The sequence below is a fragment of the Petaurus breviceps genome, unplaced genomic scaffold, assembly GCF_028583685.1.
Source record: "Petaurus breviceps papuanus isolate PSGF00001 unplaced genomic scaffold, PetGlider_PUasm1.0 90778, whole genome shotgun sequence".
NCBI classification, from domain to species: Eukaryota; Metazoa; Chordata; class Mammalia; order Diprotodontia; family Petauridae; genus Petaurus; species Petaurus breviceps.
Window position 1 is genome coordinate 1600552 of NW_027187343.1, and position 19645 is coordinate 1620196.

The window sequence follows — 19645 nt, forward strand, 5'->3', positions numbered from 1 at the left end:
ATTCACCCAAATACAAAGTCAAGAAAAACAAAAATCTTCCCCTTACTCTAATTTCAGTCACAATTTATTGTTTTATATAAATTCATATTTAATCCAATCTACCTTTAGGCATACACTTTGAATTGAAAAAAACGATTATAAGTTGTGGGGAAATGTATTCATTTATAATTTTTAGCAGTATCCTATTAATTATAGGTAATACCACTAATGGAAAAAGAACATAAAACTGAGAATATTATCACTCAAATATTAGAGAAGTTTTGTGATCCACTAAATATTTATTTTAAGCCCAAAAAAGTACTTAATTTCACAATCACTTTGTATTGAAGGTAAATGGTGAGCATGAACCATGAAAACGAAATATGAAATTATGAAGAACAGGAATATGTACAAAATCTGTTGCTTGCCACATATACAAGCACAAGCACAGGTTGGAGAAATTGACAAAAACTCTGAAAACACAAGATAAGAATTTCTGTCTTATACAGGCAAAAAAATGCATTAAATTAAAAAATGCGTTTGAAATTGTTGTGAATTAGTAGGGTATAAAATGCACTTTTTTTCCTAATTCTTCTCACATCAAAACTATAAAGATTTAAAGACTTAAAATAAATTAGGTCCCACCAAAATCACAAGGTAAATCTACACCAGGGGCCAAATCAACAAGTCAAAGAAAAAAAAATAACCTCCAAAACAACAACCACAACAAAAACCATGAGTGAATAAAAAGACCTCTTCTTTCTCAAATACATGGCAGCATATACAGAAAGATATGACTTTCTACTATTCTTACCTCAAAAGGATCTGAAGTTCTCAAATATGCAAACATAAATTAATGCTCAGCTTTAAAATTATAGAATTTTCATGATAGATCTTAAGTCACTTGGTCTACATTTTATTTTATTTTTATTTATACTTTTTGGAGGGGGGAAGGTAGGGTAACTGGGGTCAAGTGACTTGCCCAAGGTCACATGGCTAGTTTTTGTGTTAAGTGTCTGAGGCCAAATTTGAACTGGGGGAAGGTAGGATAACTGGGGTTAAGTGACTTGCTCAAGGTCACATGGCTAGTTTTTGTGTTCAGTGTCTGAGGCTACATTTGAACTCGGGTCCTCCTGACTCCAGGGTTGGTGCTCTATTCACTGCTCCATCTAGCCACCCCACTGGTCTACCTTTCATAAAACGAGGAAACTAAGGTCCAGAAAGATAGAGCAATTTGCCCAAGGCCACATGGCCAACAGTGACAGTCAGGGCAAGATTCTAGACCCTGGGTTTTTCTACTACACTAAGCCCCTGCCTCCACTGCAAATTAAGCATGATATTTGTTTGTTTGGAGAAAAAAGCAACCAATATTCTTTAAAGGAAAACCAGCATTTCATTCATTAGCTACCAAGCTCATTTAACAGAGAATAAGAAGGCATAGTTTAGTTTCCAGGCAAAACTAATTGGAAGTAGACTAAAGCTGACAATGCACAGAAGAAAGATAATGCTTAAGGGGTCTGAGGATGCATTTCTGAGAAATGACATTAAAGCTGTATCCCTCAATAGTAACAGCATGGTTTTCTTAACATGATGGGTAAAACAAAACAAAAGGTTCATTCTTCTATCTAAACTAAGAGTGACTATGTAGAATAGAGAGGGCTGTTTCATAACTAAATGAATATTTCTGAAAAGGTTCAAAACAGGATAACAATAAAACTTTGCATTCTTACTGAATATCTCACTTACTGCCATTAATTAGTTTTATAAAAACACAGCATTAGATGAATTGGTGAAATTACATTACAAGGAGGCATTAGTTTCCTAAGAAAAAATGGCTGGTTGAGTAAACAAAAAATATTAATTAGCATTTATATACAGTGCTTCAAGGATTCAAAACACTTTATAAGTATTATCCTATTTTATCCTCACAATAGCCTTGTAAGATAGGTGGTACAATTATCCACATTTTACAGATGAGGAGACTAAGGAAGGCAATGGCTAAGCAACTTGCCCAGGATCATAAAAACTAAGTGTTTAAGATCAGATACGAACGTGGGTCTTCCTGACTCAAGGTCCAATGCTAACCCACTCTTTCTTTCTATGCATTTATCTACCTATCTACCTACCTACCTACCTATGTAATGATATAATATTTGTAAAGTGCTTGGTATAATGCCTGGCATACAGTAAGCATATTACATAATAAGCACTATATAAATATGCTTATTTCCTTCCTTTCTCCTCTATACACTGTGCCACCAACTGCATCTAATACAAAAATGTTTTGTGACTTTATAATGAGGCTTAACTTTAACTATTAATGATGTTACCAAAGTGATATCAATCAAGGCAACTTTACTTGGAAAATAGAATAGGAACAACCCCAGAGCCAGGAAGATCTGTGTTCAAGTCCAAGCTCTAACCAAGACTTGTACGACTCTGGACAAGTCAATGTCCATGGCAACTCTAACCTCATCCATATGAGACAAGATGCTGATATGTCCATGATCAAAGGATCACAGACTGAGAGATAGAAGGGACCGTGGAGGTCATCTAATATAACTCCCTTCTTTTACAGAGATTGAGATGAAGAGATGTGGGAGGATTTACCCAAAGCCATGTAAGTAGTTACTGGCAGGGATGGGATTTGAATCCACGTCCTCTGACCCCAAGTGTTTTTTTCCATTGGAACCTGAAGAAGTTACAGATCTGTACTACTTCCCTCTTCCATCCTTCCCCAAATAAATAAAAAAAAACAAGCAAAAATCACTGGTAGACTTAGAAAAAGGCATTCATTCCCTGGGTGGTGAATTTGGAAAGTACAGAATATTTTTCTCCTTTAATATAATTTCTCTTAAGGCAAAATCTGTAATAGGAATGTCTAAATTTGTTTCTTTCTATTTATAAGTTGAAGGGAAACTATATTTATACATATACATGCATATATATGAATAAGGTTTCTGGAAACATTTTTCTGCTGATGAAAAATGTATTATTTTTGTATAAGCTAAAAGGAATAAAAGGGTAACATTTTGGCTCTAAAGATACAGGTACCTTTTAATAAAATACTCTGATGCATACTGGCTGTGTGACTCTGGGCAAGTTCCTTGACCTATGATTGTTTTGAAGACTATAAACTAAAGAGAAAGTATTCATTTGTACTGGTAGAAGCTATTTTTTTCTTTTGAATATTTTCTTTTTATTTATTTCATTAATATTTCCCAATTGCAGGTAAAAAAAAAATTTGTCACTGAAAAAAATTCTGAATTTCAAATACTCTACTTCCCTCCTGCCCCTCTCCTCTCTTTGAGAAGGCAATTTGATTTCAATAATACATGTGAGGTCATGCAAAAGATATTTCCAAATTAGCAATGTTGCAAAAGGAAACACAAACAAAATCAAATTAAAAAATAAAGTTTTAAAAAGTATGCTTTAATCCGAATTCTGAGTTCATTTCTCTCTCTTTCATCATGGGTCCTTTGGAATTTCTTCTCCCCTCCTTACCCACTCCCACTGGGAAGACAAGCAATTCAATATAGGTAATATATGTGTAGTTATGCAAAACATTTCCACAGTAGTCATATTGTGAAAGACTAACTATAATTCCCTCCATCCTATCCCCCCCGCATTTATTCTATTTTTTCCTTTGACTCTGTCCCTTTTCAAAAGTATTTGTTTCTAACTATACTCTCCCCCAATCTGCCTTCCCTGCTATCATCTCCCCTCTTGTCCCTTTCCCCTCTACTTTCCTGTAGGGTAAGATACCCAATTGAATGTGTATGTCATTCCCTCCTTAAACCAAGTTCAATGAGAGTAAGGTTGACTCATTTCCTTTCACCTTCCTGTTCTTCCCCTCTACTGTAACAGCTTTCTCTTGTTTTATTTGAGATAATTTACCCTATTTTATCTCTCCCTTTGTCCTTCTCCTAATACACTTCTTTCACGTCATAAGTTTATTTTTTGATATCATCCCTTCATATTTAACTCATCCTGTGCCCTCTGTCTACGTATACATGTACACACACATATACATACATATACACATACATATATATTCCCTTCAACTATCCTCACACTGATAAAAAGTCTCATGAGTCCCAAATATCATCTTTCCATGTAGGAATGTAAATAGTTCAACTGTAATAAGCTCCTTATGATTTCTCTTCCTTGTTTACTTTTGCATGCTTCTCTTGCTTCTTGTATTTGAAAGTCAAATTTTCTGTTCAGCTCTGCTCTTTTCATCAAGAATACTTGGAAGTCCTCTGTTTCACTCAATGTCCCTATTTTCCCCTGAAGTATTATACTCAGTTTTGCTGGGTAGGTGATTCTTGGTTTTAATCTTAGCTCCTTTGACCTCCGGAATATCATATTCCAAATCCTTCAATTTCTTAATGTAGAAGCTGCTAGATCCTGTATTATTCTGATTGTTTCTACAATACTAAAATTGTTTCTTCCTGACAATGTTTGTAATATTTTCTCCTTGACCTGAGAACTCTGGAATTTGGATAAAATATTCCTAGGAGTTTTCTTTCTAGGATCTTTTTCAAGAGGCAATCAGTGAATTCTTTTAATTTCTATTCTGCCCTTTGGTTCTAGAAAATCAGGGCAGTTTTCTTTGATAATTTCTTGAAAGATGATGTCTAGGCTCTTTTTTTGATCATGACTTTCAGGTAGTCCAGTAATTTTTAAATTATTTCTCCTGGATCTATTTTCTAGGTCAGTTTTTCCAATGAGGTATTTCACATTGCCTTCTAATTTTTCATTCTTTTGGATGTGTACTTTGATTTCTCCTAAAGTCATTAGCTTCCATTTGCTCCAATCTAATTTTGAAGAAATTATTCTCTGCAGTGAGCTTTTGAAGTTCTTTTTCCATCTGGCAAATTTGGCTTTTTAAGGCATTCTTCTCATTGGCTTTTTGGATCTCTTTTGCCATTTGAGTTAGTCTATTTTTAAAGGTATTATTTTCTTCAGTATTTTTGGGGTCTCCTTTAGCAGGCTGTTGACTCGCTTTTCATGATTTTCTCACATCATTCTCATTTCTCTTCCCAACTTTTCCTCTAATATTACTTGATTTCCAAAATCCTTCTTGAGCTCTTCCAAGGCCTACAACCAGTTCATATTCTCCTTGGAGGCTTTTGATGCAGGAGTTTTGACTTTGTTATCTTCTTCTGTTTCTATGTTTTGATCATCTTTGTCACCAAAAGCCAATTATATAGTTTGATTTCACTTCCTCTGTTTGCTCATCTTGACTTTTGAGCTCTTTGCCACAGTATAACTCTGCTTCCAGAGTGGAGAATGCTGTGTTCCAAATGTCTGGGGTTTAGTGCAACTGTTGTCAGAGCTTCTTCTTTGAGGCACCTGCCTCAAAACTGTGAGGAGGACTGTATCTCCACAGCCTCAACAAGCTCTGCCATACCAGGACTGCCACCCAAGACTGAGACCCAGATCCAAAAAGGACAAGGCTAGAGAATTCTGCCTTAGCACCAGCAAAGAGTGTCCTGCAATTACCCTCTGGACAGTCATTTGGTTCCCCCACAATTTGTGGGCCTGGAGCTCAGGAGGCAACTTGCAGATGCCGTCACCTCCGCTGCCCCAGGGGGGCTCTTCTCTCACCCAGTTCTAACAGAGATTCCCCACTGACCTTTTACTTTCTTTTTGGTGTTTATGGGTTGAGAAGTCTGGAAACTGCCACAGTTGCCAGTGATTCACTCCCCTGAAGTCTGCTCCAGCCAGTCTACACTGCCAATCTGTGCTGGCACAGCCCACATGAGTCTGCACTCTTCTCCCAGCCCAGTGCAATAGACCCTTCCTGTTGGCCTTCCAGGTTGCCTTCACTGGGAGATTGATTTCTTTCTGTAACTTTTTGGGTTCTGTAGCACAATTTGTTTAGTCATTTTTTTTACAGGTATTGGAGTGGTTGGGACATGAGCTCAAGCCATCATTTATTCATTTTGACCATATCCTGGTATATGGTATGAAATGTTGGCACACGCTTAAATTTCTGTGATACTGCTTTCCAGTTTCCCCAGCAATTTTGGTCAAATGTTGAGTTCTTAACCCAAAAAGTCTGGATCTTTGGATTTATCAAACACTAGATTATTATTGTGTATTATGTAACAAATCTATTACATCCATCAACCACTCTTTTTCTTAGCTAGTATCAGATTATTTTCATGATTACCATTTTGTAATATAGCTTGAAATCTGGAAGTGCTAGATCACCTTCCTTAAATTTTTTTTCATTGCTTCTCTTGACCTTTTATTCTTCCAGAAGAATTTTGTTACTATTTTTTCTAGCTCTATAATTCTTTGGTAGTTTGGTATGGCACCAAATTAGTAAATTAACTTAATCAGAATTGTAATTTTTATTATATTGGCTTAGCCTCCCCATGAGCAATTACCATTTCTCCAATTGTTTAGTTCTCTTTTTTATATAAAAAGTGTTTTGTAATTGTGTTCATATAATCCTTGGGTTTGTCTTGGCAGGTAGACTCCCAAGCATTTTATATTGTCTGCAATTATTTTAAATGGAATTTCTCTTTTTATCTCTTCCTGTTGGGTTTTGTTGGTAGTACTGTATGTAGAAATGCTGATGATTTATGTGGGTTTGTTTTGTATCCTGCAACTTTGCTAAAGTTGATAACTGTTTCAATGAGCTTTTTAAGTTATTTTTCTAAGATTCTCTAAGTATATAAGGGTGATAGCTGTATTTCCTTATAGACTCTTCCAATTCTTTCAATTTCTTTTTCTTGACTTATTGCTATAACTGGCATTTCTAGCACAAAACTGAATAATAGTGGTGATAATAGACATCCTTGCTTCTCCTTGTCTTACTGGGAAAGCTTCAAGTTTATCCCTGTTAAAGATAATGCTTGTTTTTGGTTTTAGATCGATACTACTCATTGTTTCAAGAAAAATTCTATTGATTTCTATGCTTTCTGGTGTTTTTTTTTAATAGGAATGGATCAACATCTATTGATATGAAAAATACTATATTGTGTTAAAGGCTTTTTCTGTATCTGTTGATATAACTGTAATTTTTTGTTTTTATTATTGCTGATTTAGCCAATTATGCTAATGGTTTTCCCAATATTGAACCAGTTTTGTATTACTGGTACAAATCCTACTTGGGAATAGGGTAGGATCTTTGTAATACAATGCTATAATGTCCTTGCTAGTATTCATGAAGGAAACTGTTCCATAGTTTTCCTTCTCTGTTTTTGTCCTCCCTAGCTTAGGTATCAAAACCATATTTTTGTCATAAAAGGAATTTAGTGGGATTACTTCTTTACCTATTTTTTCAAATATATAGTATTGAGATTAATTGTTCCTTAAATATTTGATTACAATTCACCTGTGAATCCATCTGGTCCTGGGGATTTTTCCTTAGGAGCTCATTGATACAGCATGCAATTGCTTTTTCTAAGATATGGTTATTTAAGTATTCCTTTTCCTCTTTTGTTAATCTGGGAATTTATATTCTTATAAATAGTCCACCATTTCACTTAGACTGTCCATTCTTCTGGCATATAGTTGGGCAAAATAATTCCTAATAACTGCTTTCATTTCATTTTCATTGGTGGTGCATTCACCCTTTTTATTTTCAATACTAGTGATTTGCTCTTTTTTTCTTTTTTCAAATCAAATTAGTCAATGGTTTATCTGTTTTTTCATAAAACCAGCTCCTAATTTTGTTTATTAGTTCAACTGGTTTTTTATTTTTAATTTTATTAATTTCTCCTTTGATTTTCAGGATTTCCATTTTTGTGTTTAATTGGGGATTAATTTTTTTCTAGCTTTTTTAGTTGCAACCCACAAATTTTGGAATGTTGTTTTATTGCTGTCATTCTTTTTAGCGAAATTACTGCCTGTTTCTATGATTTGTTCTTTGACCCACTCATTCCTTAGGATTAGATTCAATTTCTAACTAGTTTTAATCTATACTTCCATGGCCCTTTATGTAATATAGTTTTTATTACATTATGATCTGAAAAGCGTGCATTTAACATTTTTGCATTTGTTTATGAGGTTTTTATGCCCTAATACATGGATTTTGTAAACATGCATCTTCTTTTCTATTCCCATTCTATTTTCTCCAAAGGTCTATCATATCCAGCTTTTCTAAGATGCTATTATTTTCTTTGACTTCTTTCTTACTCTTTTTATAGTTAAATTTATCTAGCTTGAAGAGGGGAAAGTTGAGTTCCCTTACTAGTATAGTTTTACTGTCTATTTCCTCTTGTAATTAATTTAACTTTCCCTTTGAGAATTTGGATGCTATGCCATTTGGTCCAATGGGGTCAACAAAGAGTCAGACACGAGTAAAATGATTGAACAACAATGTCATTTGGTGTATGTGTATATATATATATATATGTTTAGTATCAATAGTATTTCACTATCTATGGTTTCTTTTAGCAAGATGCAATTTCCCTTCTTATCCCCTTTAATTAGGTCTGCTTTGGTTTTTGCTTTGTCCAAGATCGTGATCACTGCTCCTCTCTTTTTTTTACTTCAGCTGAAGCATAAATAGACTTTGTTCCAGCCTGTTATTTTAACTCTGTGTTTGTGTCTCTGTTTCAAGTGTGTTTTTGGTTTCTAATTCATTACATTATCAGCTTCCATTTTATCAGTGAATTCATCCCATTCATAATCAGTTATGATTACTAACTGTGCATTTCCTTTCATTCTATTTCCTTCTGTTTATCCTTATCTTTTTTTATCCTGTCCCTCCTTTAAAGCCTGTTTTGCTTCTGACCACTGCCTTCTTTTATCTGCCCTCTATTTTAACACACTCCATTTCTCTTACCCCTTTTCCCTCTTACTACATGGTTGGACAAGATAGATTTCTATTATCAACTGAGTATATACATTTTTGAGTTAATTTAGATGTGATTGAAGTTCAAGTATTGCCTGCCCTGCCCCTACCATTTTCCTGACCACTGTAGGTATCCCTCTTTTTTGTCTATACATTTTTTTATGTCACTCCAACACAATCAACTGACTCCTGTACCCTTTTTCTACCTAGAATCTTTCTAACCACCCTAATAATGACAAAAAGTTCTTAGAAGATACATAGAAAGGTAAACAGTTTAACCATATTGATTTCCTTATGATTTCTCTTTCATGCTTACTTTTTTATGTTTCTCCTGAATCTTATATCTGAAAGTCAAATGTTCTATGCAGCTTTGGTCTTTTCATCAGGAATGCTTGAAAGTCCTCTATTTCATTAAATATCTTCCCTTGAAGGAATATACTCAATTTTGCTGGGCAACTTATTCTTGGTTGTAATCCTAGCTCTTTTGCCTTACAGAACATCATATTCCAAGCCCTCTGCTCCTTTAATATGGTAGCTTTTAAATCTTGTGTCATCCTGACAGTAGGTCCATGATATTTAATGGTTTCTTTCTGGCTGATTGAAGTATTTTCTCTTTGACCTGGGAGCTCTGAAATTTGGCTACAATATTTCTGGGAGTTTTAATTTTGCAATCTATTTCAGGCAGTGATTGATGGATTCTTTCAATTTCTCTTTTACTCTCTGGCTCTAGTATACTGGAGCAATTTTTCTCAATAAGTTTCTGGAAATATGATGTCTAGGACTTTTACTTGTTCGTGGCTTTCAGGCAATCCAATAATTATTCTGTTGTTCAATCACATATGATTCTTGTAATTAATTTAATTTTCCCTTTAAGAATTTGGATGTTATGGGGTGGCCAGGTGGCTCAGCAAGTAAGAGCACCGGCTCCAGTGTTGGGATGACCTGGATCAAATCCAGGCTCAGATACTCAGTACCACACCCAGAAATAACTGGCGGTATAACCTTGAGCAACTTACTTAACCCCGATTGCTTTAAAAAATTAAAAAAAAAAATTTGGATGTTATGCCATTTGGTCTAATGGGGCCAACAAAGAGTCAGATATATATACCGTGTTTCCCCGATAATAAGACCTATCCCAAAAATAAGCCCTCCCCTTACTGTGTAAGATTCCTCTAAAATAAGCCCTATTGAGATTGCTACTGTAGTGAAGGTGATCCCCTGCGCTACATGCTACATTACGGTACCCTCTGTATGCACCGTTTCTCCACCCCGGGTGAAACGCACACCACGCTCTGAGCTGCATCCAATCAGAGCTGCAGCAGTGAGTGTGTCATCCTATTCTTCCCCAGTGATTTGCTTGCTGGCGCCATTGAGAGCAGTGCCGCGGAGGAGAGCTGAGGCAGGACAACATAAGCCCTCCCCTGAAAATAAGCCCTCTGGTGTTTTTCTTTCCAAAAAAAATAAGAAGACAGTGTCTTATTATTGGGGAAACATGGTATATGTATGTATGTATATTATTTCTTGATGTCACATGGAGCCACTAGTTTCCACCTGCCCAGTTCTAATGTTTAAGGAGTTAAAGTCAGTTAATTTTTGTACTTCTTTTTCCATTTGGCCAATTCCGTTTTTTAAGGTATTATTGTCTTCAGTACTTTTTTTGTGCCTCTCTTATCAAGCTGTTGTCTTTCCATAATTTTCTTCCATTGCTTTCATTTCTTTACCTAAGTTTTCCTCTACCATTCTTACTTGATTTAGAAAATAATTTTATAATTCTTCTAGAAATACTTGTTAGACTTTAGTCCAATTCACATTTTTTCTTTGAGGTTTTACTTATAGCCATTTTGATTTCACTGTCTTCTTCTGAGTTTGTGTCTTAATGTTCCCTATCACCATAGTGATTTTTTATGGTCAGGTTCTTTTTTTTGTTGTTTGCTCATTTTTCCATCCTATATCTTCATTTGGAACTATATGTCAATGTTGGGTTTTGGTCTGGTGTGGTAGGGCTCTGTCTCAAGCTTCAGGCTTCTTTTGTACTGCTGCTTTCAGAACTAGGTCTCAGGGTTTGGAAGTTTTTGGTTCTTCCCAGGTGGTGTGATCTAGGGAGAGGTATGGTCATTGTTCTTTTGGTCTGTACTCCGGTCTTTACCAAGGGAGAACCCCTGATCCCTTGGGATTACAATTGATACTGCTCCATCGGGCCCCTTTTCCCTTGAGACCAGAAGTGATATTCCTTCCTCAGGATCTCTGATGCCTTGGAGCTGGAAGTGATACTGACCCTCAGGGTTTCCACTCCCTCTTGATTGAAAGTGCTCATTCTCTCTACCTTTGAACGATTGCCCAGAAGTGGGTATAGGCAATGGAGCTGGCAAACAGCTTCTGGTATTGTGTACATTGCTAGCACAGGGGTAGTACCCCCTAATTCCTTTCTGAACAGTTGCCAGGTCCCCCTTATCATCTATAGCTTGAAAATTCTCAAAACTGCTGCTGCTTCTGTCACCACCACTTAGTCCTACCACTGGTGTTTCATCCATATGGGCTATGGGCTAGCCTCCACTCCCATGTCACCTCCTAAATTGTCTTGGGCTGGAAGAATGTCTCCCTCCAACCTTTTGTTGACTCTGCCACTCCAGAAAGTGATTTGAAGTGTTAAGGTTATTTGGAGGAAATGTTGGGAGAGCTTGGCTGAGTGCTTCTTTATTTCAACATCTTGGATCTACCCTGAGAAGTGACACTATTTTCTTCATTTAGAATTCCCTATATCAATGAAACCACAGGTCTGTCTCCCACCCCTGAAAAAATTATAATAAATGAAGTAGCTATTTTGCATATGTTGATATAATTACTCTTAAGTGACTTCACATAGTATCTCCAATCAGATTTTACATCCTGCAGCAAGCACTCTTTTTTATGTCTTATATACCATCTTTAATAACTAGTACTATGGTCTGCATGTGTTAGGTATGCAATAAATGTTAACTAAATTTTTAAAAGTGTAGCTAAAAATTAATGTTCATCACCACACTAAGCCTATGAACTATAAATTGTAATTCCATGCAACTTTTAACTTGATTTTCTTAAATCTTCAATTCTACTGAAGTCAATCAATCAATCTTTACTAAGCACCTATTATGTATCACATACTGAGCTAAATGCTAGGGATACAAAAAGAGGGTGAAAAAAAGTCTCTGCCCTTAAGGAGCTTACAATCTAACAGGAAGACAGTATGTAAACAAATATATTCATACATATATAATAAACAGGAGACAATGAACAGAGGGAAGGCACTGGAATTAAGAAGGGTTGGGGAAGGCTTCCTATAGAAGGATTTAGTTGGGACTTAAAGGAGGCCATGGAGGTCAGTAGCAAGAGAAGAGAAACAAGTGTTTCAAACATGGGGGACAGCCATGGCAATGATATTTCAAGGAGGGCAGTGCAAATTTTATTATCTCCATTTTACAGAGAAAGGAGTAAAGTGACTAGCCCAGAGTACCAATGCTGCTAAATGATGGAGTAGAACTTGAACCTAATAATCTGGATACCACATTAAGCATGGTTTTCTCTATCCCACACTGATCAGAAAATGGTTAAAATGCCAACACTTTTTTACTTAAGTATTTTTTTTTTTTAAGCAATCGGGGTTAAGTAACTTGCTCAAGGTTACACGGCCAGTTATTTCTGGGTGTGGTGCTGAGTATCTGAGGCCGGGATTTGATCCAGGTCATCCCCACACAGGAGCCGGTGCTCTTACTCGCTGAGCCACCTGGCCGCCCCTAAGCAATTGGGGTTAAGTAACTTGCTCAAGGTTACACGGCCAGGTGTTTCTGGGTGGGTGCTAAGTGTCTGAGCCCGGGATTCGATCTCCAGGTCTTCTCAACACTGGAGCCGGTGCTCTTACTCGCTGTGCTACCTGGCCGCCCCTTACTTAAGTATTTTTAATGTAGTCTGTGAGCACTAAATAGATGGGGGAAAATTTAATTTAATCTTTAACTGCCATCTAGGTGATTTGATTCCCTGATTTAGGTGGAGAGACCAACTTCCTACAGTGATAATTTAGTTTTAATATTCAGAATGGTTTAGCAACTAAATTTTAAATTTAGCTATGGAGTTTGATGTAGATTCTCAACTTAAAGCATGCTCTGGGAGAGGATTCCTTGAAACCAAAAGCAGCTTTAGGCTGGAAACCAAATGAAAATTTTGTCATATATTTTGTTTTCAACTACAGCAAAAGTATATTAAAATCAATCTTGCCATGTGTGTTAAATCTACTAAGATATATTTAGGTAAAGCCATTCTACCAAGACTTAGCAATATACAGTTCTAAAATCAACTTCTTATTTTTCTTTTAATTTGCAAACTCACTTGATTCTCACTTAATTCTTCCTTTTTCTTACCATGGGCAAGTCTTTCAAGATTTGTATTCCATCTCCTGGACCCATGTGTGCTATGTGGTTAAAATTAGTTGGGTTAGAAATTAATTTATTTCTCATTTCTGGATCTCGTAGCATCTCCCTGTAAGAGAAAATATCTAATTTAGACACTCTTTCTATGAGTTAAGCTGGGCATCTGAAGAAACAAATACATTTTCTTTTTTTTAGAAGAAAAATCTGAAACCATCTAAGAAATTGCTCGTTATTAAGAAGGATAACCCTTAGTGCAGTTGTTCTTCTATGTCAGCCTCAAACTTGCAGAAAGGGAAGAGGGGAAGTTCTGTCTTGCAAGCCAATATATGCACCCATAAAAATTCCAAATCGTGACTGAGGCAGAGAATTAACAGTCAGAGTGAGCTGAGATCACATTCAAGAAAAGATGCAGAAGGGGGATGCAATGGTGACCTGGTTCTTCTTCGAAGGTGGAGAAGCCAAAGGACAGAAAAAAATATAATTAGAAGAATACTGCACTATTGTTCATGTTTGGAATTAGAATTACCTTAGTAGTGTTTTGGAAGATATCATTTAGGCATTCAATAATATAACAACAACAAAGTAAATAAAATACCCCCCAAATTTACCTTGACATTCAGAGTTAAAAGTTAACATTTCCACTTTTATATTATAGCTAGTGCTTTTCTCAAGGCAACACAGAAACTACAGAAAAGGACTTAGGATCTTTTCAATGTAAAACTTAGTGAATAAAGAAAGAAGATATTCACCTCTTTGGAGGAGTTTTAAATAACTCATAATTTCTAGTGGAAAACAGGACCTCATGCAGTCAAAGACATAAAAAAATCTCTGCCCCAGACAATTCTGGACTGTTTTATTGTTTACCCTTAAAAATTATAACAACTGCGATATATCTATATATAAGTGGAATCATTACCTGCCTTTTGCCTATACATTTACAGAAATTCCAGCAAAATTATTAGCTAGGTAATACACCATTAATGAAAAATCTCATAGTAAATTCACAGACTGTACAAGAGTAATACCCTTAAATAAAGGAAAGCAGAACCAGAGTCTAAAAGTATTTAATCCATATTTACATTAGTGTCATTTCTTATTTTATAAAATGTTTATTAGAGCTCTTCATATGTACAGTTTTGAGTATATACACACATGTTACTATATGCACCCAGTTTGTCAAGGCATGCATTCCAAATTACAGCTATTGCACACATTTATTTAAAAGTCCAAATAATATACTTTAATCCAGTGCATCTTTACAACCATAAAAGGATTAGTTCAAATTGTACAGACAAGATAAAACACATTGCTGAACTGACACACACACAGGTGTCTGACAGAATTTCAGAGACTGACTTTTGCTTTCACACAAATAATACAGCACTGTCAGCAAACAAATGGTCCTTCAGGGTCTACAGGCATGGACAGAAGACAAATATAAGTTAAATACCGACCTCCTCTGTTGCATCCTTTCCTCTTCTGGGACTCTGAAGGAATAACGTCGTTTATTATTGATGTTTCGCACCATTTGTTTCCGACTATTATCTGATGTTTCAGGGACTACCAGCTCATCCCCCTCTATTAAAAACAAAATGAGTTTGAATTTAATTAGCAAATAACTTGAGGAAAAAATTCAACAACATTGCTCTATAATCTACTAATCTGCTTTTATCTTTTATTCATTAACTTCAAAGAAATTTGCAAATGTCAAGGAATGATTATTTTCATCATCATAATAACTGATATTTATGTACAGTGTTTTAAGGTTTGCAAAGCACTTTGCAAACATTATCTCATTTGAGCTTTATTACATCTCTGTCAAATAAGTGTTCTATGCATTATCTTCATTTCTTAGATGAGAAAACAGAGGCTTAGAGAGGTCAGGTGACTTTCCTATGTTTATTCAGGCATTAAGTATCAAAGGTGGGAATCAAACCTAAGTTTGCCTTACTCCAATTTCAGCATTTGATTCAGTACACTATGATACAAGGATGTTCTATAACAAAACTAACATAAAAACAAGAAAACAAAATCAGGGACAGTGAATTTATGAAATGTGATGTATTCATGACAGAGCTGGACCACTTCTAGATGTTATGATTAGAAGTTATATAGTACCTTCATCATGATATTCAGATAGCATAAAACAACTACTAACAACTTATGTATGACTTGCAAAATCTTACTAAGAGAGAATAAATATTAGAAAAGATGAATGATTTTCAATATGAACCCATTCTCTAATAATTTAAATAGGGTCTTGTATGTGTTTATGGCAGAAATTGTAATTTTCAACATATGTATATGTAATGTCATTCTATCTAAGTACATACTATGTACTTTTAGGATACATAATGTACATTTCAAAATCAATTTTAGTAATAGGTACAGAATCCTGCTTTAAAGTAATAGGATATAAAATGCCTACTTTTCTCAATTGAAATCAATTAAATAAGTATTTGCTTAACACCTATTATAATGTTCAACAATACAGGTACTGTAGGGCACATATCTATAATACTATTTGTTTTCAAAGAGCTTACAATCTTGTTGAGAAGGCAAGACGTGAAACAAAGAATGAAATATGTAACAATGTCCTCAAATAAATATGACAGATTGCCATGACAAAGGACTGATGCAAATGCTAGGCAGTGCTCAAAAAAAAGGATTTGATGCGTAAGCTAGTTACAGGGGAAGGCTTCATGAAGGATATGTTTTTTTTTTTTTTTAAGCAATTGGGGTTAAGTAACTTGCTCAAGGTTACACGGCCAGTTATTTCTGGGTGTGGTGCTAAGTATCTGAGCCCGGATTCAATCCCCAGGTCATCCTGACACTGGGGCCGGTGCTCTTACTCACTGAGCCACCTGGCCATCCCAAGGATATGGGTTTTTAAAGGCCTCAGGAGACTAGTATTATAAAAGAAGGGGCAGAGATTAGATTATAAATTCCTTGATGGCAAGGCCATGTGTTGTCAAAAAAAAACTGGGTACAAATGTGCTAGAAATAATTCTACTTAATTTAACATTAATCTAATATGTATTTCTAGCTTGAATAGAAATATCTAAAATGGCATAGTTGCTAATGTTATCTAATGATGTTATGCTAATGATATCAATGTCCTAAGGTGATTTCAAGTAACTTTTATAAGATTCCCTAAGAAGAAAGCTATAATAGTTAAAAATACAGTTTGGGTTAACATTCCAGCCAAGTAGATTAACTAGGCTAGGCCCCCCCCCCCCATTTCCTCTTGGACCACTCTTCTGGAGCAATCAATGGGAGGCAGAGAGGGTAAGGAAAATTTCAATGAAAGATGGCACTTTTCTTTGGTGGGTCCTAGGGCCTTCTTCTTAGGGAGAATGCTGCTACAGTTCAGGTGAGAAATGCTGAGAGCCTGAACTAAGGTAGTGGCTGTGTGAGTAGAGAAGGAGTCAGATGTTGTCAGATAGAAAGAGCAATATCTGGCAAATATGTTGGTAAAGAAATGTTACTATGATTTTAGGTGAGAACACAGAAGCAGCTTCATTGAACAGAAGTGGTCATGACAATGTCTAACTTCTAGATTCTTAATTTATGAATTCCCTTAATATGACAATCATTCCCATGGCCAGACTTACCTCTACTGTTCCTAGATATGCCTGGGACAATCCCCCAAATCTATTTAACCTGTACTATGGCCAAATTAAGTGGCATAATGGATAGATTGCTGGGCCTGAAGTCAGAAGAACTACGTTCAAATGTAGCCTTAGACACTTACTAGCTGTGTGACCCTGGATAAGTCACTTAAATCCTTTTTGTCTCAGTTTTTTCATCTGTAAAATGAGCCGGAGAAGGAAATGGAAAACCAATCTAGTGTCTTTGAAGAAAAACCCAAAAGGGGTCACGAAGAGTTAAACGTGACTTTAAAACAACTAAACCACCAAAATAGTATTATTTAATATCATTACAACCACCATTCAGCAATAGCATGGTTAAAATGTTTTTTTTTGCGAATTTTCCCACTCACTACTGTTTCTATGGAAGTGTTAAATGGATGGTTTATATTGCCTGCATTGACTCCTGGACATTTTTTTTAATGATAGAACTAGCTACTAGATTGTGTAACTGAATCGCTATAAAACCACCTTCATAAGTCTCCCTGTTCATGCCACCTGAAAAATAAAATGACCAATAATTTAGGCAGAATGCTTTACTTTAAGCCTGAATAATCTCCAGGAATATTAATAATACAATTTTGTACTGATACATTATATTTTGAAACAAGCAACACCTTCCAATAGATACTCACATAAAGCCCCTCCCCAAAAGTTTAAACTCCCAAACCACTCCACAGGATGAAAACAGTTCTGAAAAACTGCCTAATATCAAGATTTACAGGTGATTTAATAATGCCATTGTCTACCCTTTTAGTTACCAATTATTAAGAGAAATGGAGGTTATATGCTTTAACTTTGGTAGCTTATATCAACACTGTCCACTGAATCTGACTTTGGTTTTCTTGCATTTTGGCATTTTCTTTAAATAGTATATAATTATATATTCTGTCCAGTAGTCCTTGTTGCTTCAGTTGCTGATTCTGGGATGAGCAATTGTCCCTTAGTCATATATATCTATGTGGCATTTTTGCTGGAAGGCAGTAAAATAATGGAAAAAGGGATGAATCTGTAGTTAGAGCATCCAGATTCCAATCCTGGTTTAACCATCTGTGGAACTCTGGGCAAACCACATAATTTCTTCAACCCTCAGTTTCTTTATCTTCAAAATATAGGATTACCTTAGCTCTCAAATATACTTTCCAGAAATGTCTGTGACTTGAAATTAATTCCCAGGACAAGCTTATTGCATCAAATTATAACTTTCTATTTCAAAATAGTCTGCTGGCCCTACATAGATGATTTAATATTTTTTTCTTTGGGAATTTGTAATGGCAAACAAAATAGTACTTTGTTGCTTGTTTCAGCTATTCAAGTGCCTTTGTGCCTCACCTTTGATTGTATTAGAAGTCTTTGTTGGAAACAGTATACATTGCATTGCCCTTAATAGGCCTAAGGAAATTTGAAGATCTCCCCCGCCCTTAATAGTCCTAACGTTATCACATGGAGCCCATAGTGGGAGGAGCTTCCTGAAAGAGTGGAACAGGAAGGAGCAGGTGAGAGCACAAGCAGAGCTGGAAGCAGGCAACATGGAGGCAGAGCAGAGCAGCTAGCACAAATGAGAGAGGGGCATTTTTGCTTAAGGAAGCCTGTTATGTTTTGAAGGTCTGATGGAGAAAAGGCTTGGGGAGGTTGGTGCTCACTGCATTGGTTATGTGTACCAACTTCTTGGTTGCTATGATGGAATTGGTTTTCTGGGGTTGGGATTTGGCTTTCTGGTTCTGTCTTCCATGTGGAGAGTTTGTTACATTTTTGTGATTCAGAACTACACCAGCATATTCATAGCTGCCATGGGTGCTGTAAATATCAAATTGGCGTTATAAAATTTAAGAAATGGAGGGCTTTATGACAATCTATTATTAAGTAATGAATGAATAAGGTAGACATTTTGGAAAGGCAATTAAGTTCTGGCCTTTAAAAACAAATGAAATAAAATTATTACAATAGCCCTACAGAATCACAGATTACCAGAGACCCCTTAGTCTGCCCTGTTTCCTGGCCAAGAATCCTTGTACATAATCCCAAGCCTCTGCTTGAAGACTTCCAGTGAGTGGACATTTAATAAGTGTGCCAGCACTTGTTCTAAATGGTAGAGAAACAAAGACAAAAAATGAAAACCTCCCTGCTCACCAGGAGCTCAGGATGAATCTGCTTTTCAGCAACTTCCATACTTTGCTCCCAGTTCTGACCTTTGGGGTCAAGTAGTATAAATCTCTCAGACTGAAGTCCTTCAAACACTTGAAAAAAGCTGTCATCTTTCTCACTCTCTACCATTAATACTTCTTTTCTCCAGGCTAGCTATCACATGTTTTTCAGTTGATTCTGGTATGGCATAGTTTCAATCACAAAAGTCACAGGCACAAAGAGATTATTTTTATATAAGTATTCTCATTAAGACTGTATTCACCCCTTACCTGCCATCTTATTTTTGAAATATATTAATCTAATTGTCTCCAAACCTAAAAGGTTTAACGATCCTTCTGTGTTCAAGGGTCGCACCTAAAAAAAAAGAAAATGATTATTTAAGCAAATTAATACAAAATAAAATTGTAAAATTATTAGATTATTAACGAATATATACCGCAGAACTTTCCTTCATCCTTCTTACTACAAACACTGTAGTCTCAAATATAACTTGTGAGAAATGTAGAGTGATGTTATTAATTCTGACTCTGGAAGTATAGGATACAAAACCTGAAATAACAACTCATGAAGATTCAATAAGGATCTCAGATAAAATATATCTACTATTTAAAAGTGCTAATTTCCTTTAAATGAAATAAATTATTTAATTAAAA

General features: G+C 35.7%; 1 protein-coding gene across 4 annotated transcripts in view; it reads right to left on the reverse strand.

Annotated features, from left to right (window-relative positions):
- Nucleotides 1-19645, reverse strand: part of CDC42BPA (CDC42 binding protein kinase alpha) — a 409866-nt gene that overhangs the window by 21623 nt on the left and 368598 nt on the right. For all 4 annotated transcript variants that reach the window (XM_069069123.1, XM_069069124.1, XM_069069121.1 and 1 more), the window contains 3 exons: nucleotides 19262-19346; nucleotides 14652-14775; nucleotides 13189-13306 (listed from right to left, as the gene is read on the reverse strand). In XM_069069123.1, coding sequence (XP_068925224.1) covers nucleotides 13189-13306; nucleotides 14652-14775; nucleotides 19262-19346 — 327 coding nt within the window. The remainder of the gene's footprint in view (nucleotides 1-13188; nucleotides 13307-14651; nucleotides 14776-19261; nucleotides 19347-19645) is intronic.